General features: G+C 37.0%; 2 protein-coding genes across 2 annotated transcripts; one reads left to right on the top strand and one right to left on the bottom strand.

Annotated features, from left to right (window-relative positions):
* Window positions 1-380: 380 nt before the first annotated feature.
* On the top strand, window positions 381-8,242 carry LOC137966179 (uncharacterized). The gene is made up of 6 exons (XM_068812724.1): window positions 381-693; window positions 1,077-1,259; window positions 3,077-3,202; window positions 6,185-6,379; window positions 7,276-7,440; window positions 7,625-8,242. Exons 1-6 carry the CDS (start codon window positions 475-477, stop codon window positions 8,051-8,053), a joined length of 1,317 nt encoding a protein of 438 aa, XP_068668825.1. The 5' UTR covers window positions 381-474; the 3' UTR covers window positions 8,054-8,242.
* Window positions 8,243-8,823: 581 nt separating this feature from the next.
* Window positions 8,824-10,236, bottom strand: LOC137966289 (UPF0481 protein At3g47200-like). The gene is made up of 2 exons (XM_068812871.1): window positions 9,622-10,236; window positions 8,824-9,540 (listed from the first exon to the last, which is right to left on the bottom strand). Exons 1-2 carry the CDS (start codon window positions 10,234-10,236, stop codon window positions 8,824-8,826), a joined length of 1,332 nt encoding a protein of 443 aa, XP_068668972.1.
* Window positions 10,237-10,344: the final 108 nt, after the last annotated feature.

Here is a 10,344-nt window from a genome sequence, read left to right as displayed (position 1 = left end):
TTATTTATTGTAAAAAAATATATATAAATATTTATTTTTATATGATGAAAAAATCATGAGGCTAACTCACAAGTTAACAACAAGGGTATGTTAATTACTTCTGATTACATTCTATCTGGCGATTAAGATAGGACCTACTCAATCAACGGTTCAGATTTTCTCAACCAATCGAGCGAGCAGCGAACGGGGAGGGCAGCACAGCACGGCGTCGTCAACGCCATCAAAAGAACAAAAAATGGCGCTCTGGAATCTGCAATCTGCATCGATCCCTACGTGCCCATTTGATCGGAATTTGAGGCGATTTGAATTTGCATTTCAGGGGGGTCCGCCCCTATATATTGGAAAAAAATAGTTGGCCAAAGAAGAAACTCTGCCATTATTTCCATTTCTTCCTCCCTCCTTCCCTTTCTAGGCCTTTTTTTCTTCTTCCTCCTCTGGGTCGTGGGCTCCTCCTCTTTTGGATCGGGTTTGCGGATGGCGTACCGGAGGAAGCAGCCCTTCTCGAGGGCGTCCACGTTCTCGGTCTCGTCCTCGGAGGAGTGCCGCTCGAATCACGACGATTCCGCGCCTTCCTCGCTTGCCGCACAGGCCATTAGGGCTTCCTCCGCGCGACGGGATTCATCGCTCTCGTCGGCTTATGGGGAGTCTGCGTACAGGGACTCCGGTCACCAGAGGTCATTGCCGTCCAGACAGGTTCGTTTCTTATTTTCAATCGTCTGAATGCTACAACAAAGTATCAGTGGATCAATCTGTAATGGTCATGAATGTGAATCAAAAGTTTGGCTTTTATAAACGGTCTGAATTTATTATTAATAATTTTTAAGAGTAGGCTTTATTGTGTTTATAATTGCTTTTTTTGTTAATTACCAGCTACCCAATTCTGTGAAAATGTTATGGGTCGTTTGATGATATGCTTTGGACTTCATGAATAATCCTTGAGAAAGTTTATTCACTTGAAGTTTGACTTGATGTGACATTGTATTATTTCTGAAAATAAAAACTTATCTTTAGAAAAAGATGATGGGTTGAATTGTCCTTTTCCTTACTGATTTGTTGGTATGAAATTTTGGTTGTAGGATAACTCTACAACATATGAGTATACATCAATGAGAAGCCTGAACGAGTCAAAGTATGGATTCTGGGGTGTTTTGGCTAGAAAGGCCAAATCGATTCTTGACGATGATAATGTAGCCAAGCAATTTGAAGCCCATAACAGACCTGCAAGATCTCAGACACCTGAGACACCTACCGCTAGTCAGGTTAGGATTCACAATTTGCCTCAAATTTCTCCAGCTATTCAGATCACATTAAAGTTTTTTACTTATTATTTTTATAAAGTACGAATTACATTCATTTTTGTCCTCTGATTTGCACATTGTCCAACTTGGGACACTTTCTTTGTGTTTGCCAACCTTTTAGTAGTTGGTGTAATGTATATAAGCCATCGAATTGATGGATTGGATGTTATATTTTGGAAATATTATGTAAGAATGGAAAATTTGGTTAGGTGAGCATACTGGTCTTTTGATGCCCCAGAATTTAGCAGTTTATAAGTGAAAGAAAATGTATAGTTGTAGTTTCCATGGGCGTGGAAGCATATTCTGGACCACTTGTGGATTCTGAATACTTGGGTTATTGATAAAGAGTACGTCTTTGAACACATTATTGGGGTACTTTATTTAGTTATCTTGTTTAAATAAAATTTGTAAATATAATATTTTACAAAAACTATAGGAGTATAAGAAGTGTAAAAACATGATATACACAGATCTCTCTGTGTATTGGTTGCACCCCATGAGTTGAAAAAATGGAAATAAATTTTATTAGATTTTGAACATTCAAAGCAAGTCTTGACTGATGCAAAAGTCAAGACCTGATCAATGTATTAATAGAAAAATAGATGTAAAAAAAAAATGAATTCTCATGTTGTATGTATTCAGACATTTATATAACATAAAATTAATGGAAAAGATAAAAAAACGTATCTAAAATTATATGGCAAATCATATGGTCTAAAACATGGTATTCAGGTGGATTATCATAGTTGTTGATTCTGCATCCAACCATATCAAGCTACAGCTTAAGAAGTAGGGACTAATCAGAAGTTAGAGAGGCTGACAAAAGAAATAATGATAGGTGATGAAAGATTCTGTTTTTAGTAGTCTAGCAATGAAAGATAAGAAACCTTTTAAAAAAAAAAAATAAGAAACAAAAATAGGATGCCTTGTGCCCTTAATTTTTGTTTTCTTAAGTTTTAATGCTCATGGGTGCAGAGATTCTATTGGTTTCAACAGAAATGACTGGTAGCTCTGGTTTATCTGATAAACACGTGCTGTTCCTTATTTTCTAAAATCTGGAGTTTTAACTAACTCCATCTGAAAAATATTTCCAGCTTAGTTTGATTAGCAAGTTTAAAGTTTTTTCTACAACATTGCATCATATTTGCTTCTGCTAGAGTGAAAATATTAGAGGTGGCGAAATATCCTTTAGTATCAATGCTTCTTAAATCATTTATTAATATCAAGGAAACTTATTTCTCAAAAAAATAAATAAAGGAAACTTAAAATCATTCATTCAGTGATATAGCCATCCTATAGAAAAAGAACATATCTTAGGACATTACAGGGACTAATTAAACGAGATATAATTTTTATAGTCCTGGAAACCCTAGATGTGGACATAGTCCATGTGTGCATATAGTTTAAAGTATGTGACAAATGTAAAATTTCTGTCATAACTTCTCTTAAGTGTTTTTGTTAGAAAAAAATAAATTAAAATAAAAAGCTTGTGGTTTGGTTCAAAACAACTTGAAGCCCATTTAACTAAAGTGAATGCCACCAATCTTGGTAGCTATTAGGTGGGTTTGTTAGATGGCAGTGAATAATGTGTCCTGTTCAACCATAGTCATGTTACCTAAACTTCAAATCTAGATGCATACTCAGTAGGGAGCCTGGAAGCTAATAACAACAATTCTGGTACTAAACTTTAAATTTTAGCCTGCATTAATTCTGTTACCATCATAAATTACTCGTGAAACAATGAAATAGCATTTTAATGTGTTATTTCCTGTTTATAGTATGATGAGTCATATCGATCACCTGAGGGAAGTCAAAAGTTGGAAAGTCCAAAACTTCAAAAAGGTCTAGAAGCAATCACATCTTCTCTCAATTACATTGGTGGCACCATTGGAAATGCTTTGGAGGTAAACTTCTTTGAACTTCTTACAAAGAGCTGAGAGTTTCTCTTGTTTGCATCTTGAAAAGCTACTGAACTGGAAACAATGTCTTGTTTATCAAACTTACAATCAGTTCTCTATGTGAAAATAGGGAGAAAGGATGTCTTATGGAAATTCATTATGGCCAACTTCTTTTTCCAAACTCAATATTTTATTTGAATACAGTGTGCTCAAGTTTTTCTCTTTATATCCTTTTTTTTTTCAAATATAACAAATAAATAATATTTCTGAATATTGGAAAAGAATTTGTTTGTAAGGTTATTCTACACTTGAGCAACTTCAATGAATATTGAGTTATGGGTTGTATTTTGGTTTGATTTAAAACTAATAATCATTGTTTTTTGTAGGGTAAAATAATTTTTTGATTTTGAAAACTTTGAACTTCTATGAATGTTGTTTTGGTAGTTCGTGATTTTCATTTTTCTTTTGCAATCTGAGTAAATTGTTTCAGAATAATTATGCTGTTTCATAGAATTATATGAGGTTTGAATTTCCAAATCAACAGGGGGATCCATCATTTCAATCCAGTATAGTATCTTTTTCCAGTTTGAAGTAATATTTATTCCTTTAAGGTTATTACAATCTTTTTCACTAACTAGTGCTGTTGAGTGAACTTTCCAAATTTAAGATTCTTCTGCTAAGTTACGTGAAAAGTGATTTTTTTTTTTGAAATGTTTTTTGTTTGTACATTGCAACAAAAAATCTGATTAATGCATTATAGGAAGACTTCAGATATTTTTCTAATGCTACCTTCCAAAAAACTAAGCTCAAATCTTAGGTTAGGAGATCTCTAGATCAAATTGAGATTTCAAAGCTCTTCTGTGGAAGTGATTATTACAGGGCAATGGCTTCAATGTATCAAAAAGTTTTTAAGAGGAATGTAGCAGTTTCTTTGAGATTTTTTAGAAGTACAAGTGTAGTTTGGTAATGAAAATTCATGCTGGGAATGTAAGATAGAAAAGTAATGCTTTTAAAGTGTTTGCAAGAGGGAGATAATTGAAATATTCAAATGAAAAAAAAATTAATTGAAATATTCAAATGAAAAAAAAAAAAAAAAAAGAGGGAGATAATTGAGGATTTTAATACGTTGTCTCTTGTAGGTATCTCATTTTTCTTTATTTTTCTTTGTTTCACACACACACACACACACACACACACTAGAGTGGTCTATGGAACATGGTTCAATCGAACCTTCCCCGTCTGGGCCAGCATTGCATAAGAGTCGATGTTGGTCAAAACTTTGTTGTCTAGGCTGGGTTTTCCAGTTCAAGTGTTGAACAGGTTGACCCGGCCTAGTGAGCCCGCGTTAGCTTTTGTGCGTGAACTTTTTCCCATCCGAGAGTTGATCCTCTCTCCCCTTTGTTTCTTTACTGCTGGGGAGGAGTCCTTGTTAGCACTAGAGGAGGAGAGGGACGTAGAGGTGTTGCCCATGAATTTTTGGATTTCCAGTTATTTTGCCCTCCTTTAATATAGGTGCTCTCATCCATTCAAAAAAGTTTCTTACCTGCTCCACTATGCAGTGACCACCCCCTTTCTCCTATCTATGGTCTGATCCCCCTTACAAAATTTTCTAGCTTTACCAATCGAGGGAGGAGTGATGATATACATTCTCTGTTGTCATCTAATGGTGGGAGAGTGTGGGATCCCTCCCTCGTTAGAGAAAATGTAGATAGGACAAGGCTCCACTGTTGCAGAAAGGGGAAGTGGTGTGGCCTCCCCCCTCCTCGTATCTAGATTGGGGGAAGAAGCTTCCCTCAATCTTAAATCTCTTTCTTATTTTTATTTTACAATTAACGTCATCCGGGTCAACTAGCAATCAAACATTGGTTCGACCGGACGTAGTTACCTCATTGATTTATTCACATATGTATATATATTTATATAGGGAAGGGAGACTGAATTCAAGACCAACTAACCTGAGCTACACCCTTTTTTTTGTTTTAGAAAAGTCACACTATTTACAAGAATGTATTATTTATTTCATTATATTTATTAGAATGCCATTGTCTCTACTTTATCATTCAAAATAATAATAAAAAAAAAAATCTAAAAATTAGCATCAAATTATGAATGCATTTATTAGAAAACTTAAAATAAGAAAAAATAAGTTTTTGGTCAGTCTGCACGTAACTGAGATGGACTTAGGTTAATTCTCAATGTATGTGTGTGTATATATATATATATATATATTATGTATTTATGATGTATGTATGTATGTATGTATTTATACACATGGATGTATAACTATGGACATGCGAATCTATAGACTGAGCCATGTCTCCACTCCCTTGCTGTTGGTCCTCTTCTCTTGGTTGCAAGTTTCATAGGTGTCTAGGATTTCTCATGGGTGTATTATGTCTGTGTTCATTATGCAGAAAAAGAGAAAATCCTGAGTTGTCCGCTGTGAGAGGTGAAAGCTTAAGATAGTAGTATTTTTAATATAAACAAGAGGCTGATGTCCAGAATCATGTTTCTTGAAGAAGTCTGCATATCTGAAGAACAAAAGTCTTTTGCTTGCTCTTCCCAATATAAGCAGTTGTCTGTAGTCATAGCCTCTATAACTCTATATGAACTGCATTTTAGTCATTAATCTGTCTTTTATGATTTATATTCTCTTATTTATGTAAGAGTTTGATGTATTTTGCTCAAGGGTATTTTAGAAAAGCACCTTTCAAAAAACTTTAGAAAAATCTGAAAAATTCTAAAAGTCTAACAAATTCTGATCAGGCTGCAGATCATTAATCAGAAGAGTTTTTGACCTAGAATAGTAGATCCCATGGTCTAGATTGGGATTAGCACTCAATTTTTCCTAAGTTGCTCAGGATCAATGGGGGATCTACCTCTCTATAGTTTTAGTAATGATGCTACAATAGTACTCCTCTTTATCAGTTGTTTGTCAAAGCTCTTTATTGGACCGTTTTTAACTCACAAATTGTTGTCCAATCTCAGGAGGGTCTCACAATTGTGGAAAATAGGACTGCTGACATCATCTCAGAGACACGGAAATTGCAGATGCGCAAAAAAGGAGCAGCTGATTTCCTTGATAACTTGCAACACCGTCAGGCCACTGACTTATCCGGTCAACGTCAGCCACAGATGGTGATGCAAGCAGACCAGGAAACTCAACTCAAGGCATCTCGCGACGTAAGGTGGCAAATGTGTAGCACTGGATTCCATAGTGAATATTAGATCTTTCCTTGCTTGCTTTGCAGTGGCTGTTTTCTTTTTAACAGATTATTGTTTCCTTTGCATGGTTGACACTAGTGCCTAGGGACTTGGCCTATTTGGCTTGGAATTGGACATTAACCTTAGAAATATTGTTTGGTTTGTCACTTTAGTATATGCCTAGAAGAGGCCTATTCACTTTGGTAAGTGCTGAAATTGACAGGGGTATGCTGTCGATTCCTTTAGAACTGTCCTGGATATGAGGAGTCATCTGTATATTCTATTGGCTTACAAAGTGATATTTTAATCTAACGGGCAGTCATTGGGTTATCTTTATACCAACTTCTAACTCTATGATAGGTGGACATATTTGATGAAAAAGAAAACATGACAAGGAAGCAAGAAAGTGTTCATAATGCTGCTTAATAACTTTGAGCTGGTTCCTCTGATGTGAAATTGGTAGTTATTTACAAGAAACTATCATGCCTGGGAAAAAGTGAAAGCTGCGGCTTGTTTTCTTTCTTCAACCCTCTTTTATATACTCTTAGATAAGTGATGTTGCTCGGTTAGAATCATTTCATGTGTGCGTAGGTGCCTTGACAGGCATTAGTTTCTGCTGGTCTAATTCATTCTGAGTGAGAGCGAGTACAGAAGGCAGGCTTTGAAGGGAAGAGATGAAAATGCTCTGCTGAAGCAAGGAAGTTGAGGAGCTTATGGTCATAGGCATTTGAATCCTTTTGTCGAAAAATTGTCCTTTTTATTCTGGACGTTCTGTAGAAGTTTGTTGCATATATGCTGTTTACATACTTTATTCTTTTAGCCTAGTTCGATTTCTCTTAATGAGATTTCTCTACCACTGTCACTTTGTCTTGCAGGTTGCAATGGCTATGGCTGCAAAAGCCAAACTACTTTTGCGCGAGTTGAAAACAATCAAAGCTGACCTGGCTTTTGCAAAAGAGCGATGTGCACAACTGGAGGAGGAGAATAGGATCCTTCGTGAGAGTCATGAGAAGGGAGACACTCCTGAGGATGATGATTTGGTATTATTTGTTTCTTTCTACTTCATGAAATACTTGTTCACATAGTGAAGTTGCTGTTATATGTCTCAAATTGTTTTTTGAAGAATCCTAGCATGAATTTAGCATATTGATGGAAAACAGAGAATCTAAGACTGATAGTGTTGCTATCATCTTTTAAATTTTCTGGCTATATGCTATCTATCAGATACGCCTCCAACTTGAGACACTTTTGGCTGAGAAGTCTCGGCTAGCAAATGAGAACTCCATCTATGCACGCGAGAATCGTTTTCTTCGAGAGATAGTGGAGTATCACCAGCTCACCATGCAAGATGTCGTGTACGTGGATGAAGGCCACGAAGAGGTGTCTGAAGTTTATCCCATCCCAATGTCTCCGGTTGTTGTAGATGTTCGTCCCATTGTACCTACCACTCCACCTGGTGTAGAAATTCCTTCCCCTGCTTCAAATTCTGGTGCCTCTTCAAGTCATTCAGCTCTGGAATCTCAACCTGTTTCTATGTCTTCTTCTCCCCCAGCTACAGACATAGCCCTCCCTCATGAAACTCCATCGTCCTCTATGCCTACCTCTCCCTTTTGCAAAGATCTCAAAAGACAAAACTCAACTTCGTCTGCCTGAATCAAGCCTTGCTCATCTGTAACATTATTTTTTTGATCTCTGTGTTACTCGTTTGTTTCAAGGCCTGGTCTTCTCTTTGCTTTAATTCCTTTTTTTGTTTTTTTTGTGATTTTTCAGTGGGCTATTATTTAATTGTAAGCTGCCTCAGGTTGCCATTTTGTTCTATAATTTATTAAAGCTTATTGTGAATCTGCCTGTACTTTTGTCTGCTTCCAGACAGTAATGCATTGTCATGTACTGTAAGGTAAGGTGAAGGGTTCCAATAGTTTCTTCAAGTTCTTTTCTTTCTTTATTTTGTCCCAAGGAAAAAGGAAAAAAAACAACTGCATGAACTGGTTTTCTGTTTGTTTTTCATCAGTCCCTCAAGGATTCATTGAAATTGGTAGTTTGGTGGAGCAGCAGCAAAGATGCCTTGATGAACATAGAAGATGCCATTAAGTGATTACTTAATGGAGGAAGTGAATCAAATTTATAAAGGTTTATCATTAGACAAAAAAATGATTTTGAATCATCCAACAGAAAAATGGTTTTGTAATGTAAGATCTGTTTGAAGAAAGAAGCACAAGATTTTTTCTTCTAAGAGGCTCAAGTACAAGTTCTTGCTTTTATACTATGTAAATGTTATCCAAAATGATTAACCAAAGTTTTATAAGAGATCTCTTCTCTGGTAACAAACACAAATCTATGTTAGACAAGTTGTTTTGCTAAAGAAACAACAGATAGACACACCAATCTTAAGTACCCACTCAATATAATAACTAAGCATTAAATCACTGGGAAGGATTGTAATAGGAAAGGGCTGAAAGGACAGTTTGGAAGATGGTGAGTGTTAAGAGGAGAAGAGCCCCGAACAATGAGAGGACAGTCCAAGGGCTCTTAAAATACGTTTCCTTCAAGTTCAAACGCCACTCCCTGAATCGTCTCTTCCATTTCTCTGTGCTCTCTTTGTGATACTTATTCAGTTGCTCTACCACGGCCAAAAGATCACTTTCTTCGTCGACGAAGAACCCAATCCCGTCTGGTATAAACTCGAGTAAATTCAGGATCCCAGTACTCCCCTCATCAGTGATGGAATCTATTAATCCTAGTAATCGAGCATCTTCTGCTGATCGGATAAGATCACCCATGAAACGAAAATAGGAATGGATTTCTAGATTCCCCAGACAGTGAAGAGTTTCATAAACCTGAAGATTTGCTCGAATAGTTCTTTGGAGAGAAACTGGCTTAATCGCAAGCTCAACGACGTTATTCTGTAGTTTAATTGCAGAAACGGTGTGGGTTTTGTTTTGTTTGAACACGATCCCTGCTTTCTTGTATATGCTTGCACTTCTAGTATCCAATCTACAAAACTTTGGAAGCTTTCGAATGGACAGTCTTCCAATCATCTTAGTTCTGGCGCAATCCAGTAAATGCATCGGCTTATATCCTTGGTATAGTTCATGCGCCTTCGGAAGATCATCACCAAGGAATATGTCAAATTGCTCAACCTAGTTGTTAGAATGAGAGATATCAGAAGCAAAATTAGATAAAATCATAAGATTTCCAGTTCTGTTTTGAAAGAGACTCACCGCATGAGTTGTGATTAAGTTTTCAATGGTTAGCAGTTTCTCCAGCACCAAAAAGGGTATCTGGTTTTCCAACTTTAGGATGTCTAAATACAAGTTTTTAAAGCGGGAGGATCTGTAGATGCCAAACACAGGATCACTCTCACTGTATCCACTCGAATTACTTGAGGAACCAGACCTGACGAACTCCAGTATGAAGCAGGCATCAAGTATCATCAGCTCCAGGAATTTATCTTTGTCTAACCATTCTGCATCCAAGTCTTCGTATGAATCCATCAGGCTACTCGTATCATCCCTTAAGGCCTGCTTCAAGTCATCCATGGTTTTCCCTGATCTTTCGAGGAACTGGCGGAGAGCTCTAACCTTGTGTTCTTCCATTGGCTTCAAGTGAGGCTGGCCGTGATGATATGGACCTATCGAGACCATCTGTGTCCTATACATCTTCTCGTTCTGTTCCTGAACACGGGGAGGTACCCTGTAAATGGAGCATCTGTCCCATTGTTTTGCTTCCACCGGGGTATCTAAAACCCTCTGGAGTTGACCCACTTCGATCTTCACGTGCTCGGTTCTCCTCGTAGGGTTTTTAGGATTGATCTGATGGGCGTTTTGTGAAGCCATACGGCATCAAGGAGGCTTCTTAGATCTCTGGAGGCAGCAGCAACATGAGTCTCCTCCTTTTAAACAAGCTCCTGATCTTAGGCAGGACCTGTTTCAACTTCCATGCCT

This window comes from Aristolochia californica, unplaced genomic scaffold, assembly GCF_029961685.1.
Source record: "Aristolochia californica isolate CCGP_79_NKW_82.1479 unplaced genomic scaffold, dmAriCali1.0.hap1 SCAF_5, whole genome shotgun sequence".
NCBI lineage: Eukaryota > Viridiplantae > Streptophyta > Magnoliopsida > Piperales > Aristolochiaceae > Aristolochia > Aristolochia californica.
This window is presented reverse-complemented; position numbering and strand designations above follow the sequence as displayed.

Bases quoted from the DNA above. Each gene is read 5' to 3' on its own strand.
- LOC137966179 (XM_068812724.1), top strand. From the start codon at position 475: ATGGCGTACCGGAGGAAGCAGCCCTTCTCGAGGGCGTCCACGTTCTCG. The intron at 694-1,076 runs GTTCGTTTCTTA...TTTTGGTTGTAG, and splicing joins GGTCATTGCCGTCCAGACAG to GATAACTCTACAACATATGA. The intron at 3,203-6,184 runs GTAAACTTCTTT...GTCCAATCTCAG, and splicing joins CCATTGGAAATGCTTTGGAG to GAGGGTCTCACAATTGTGGA.
- LOC137966289 (XM_068812871.1), bottom strand. From the start codon at position 10,236: ATGGCTTCACAAAACGCCCATCAGATCAATCCTAAAAACCCTACGAGG. The intron at 9,541-9,621 runs GTGAGTCTCTTT...TCTAACAACTAG, and splicing joins ACTTAATCACAACTCATGCG to GTTGAGCAATTTGACATATT.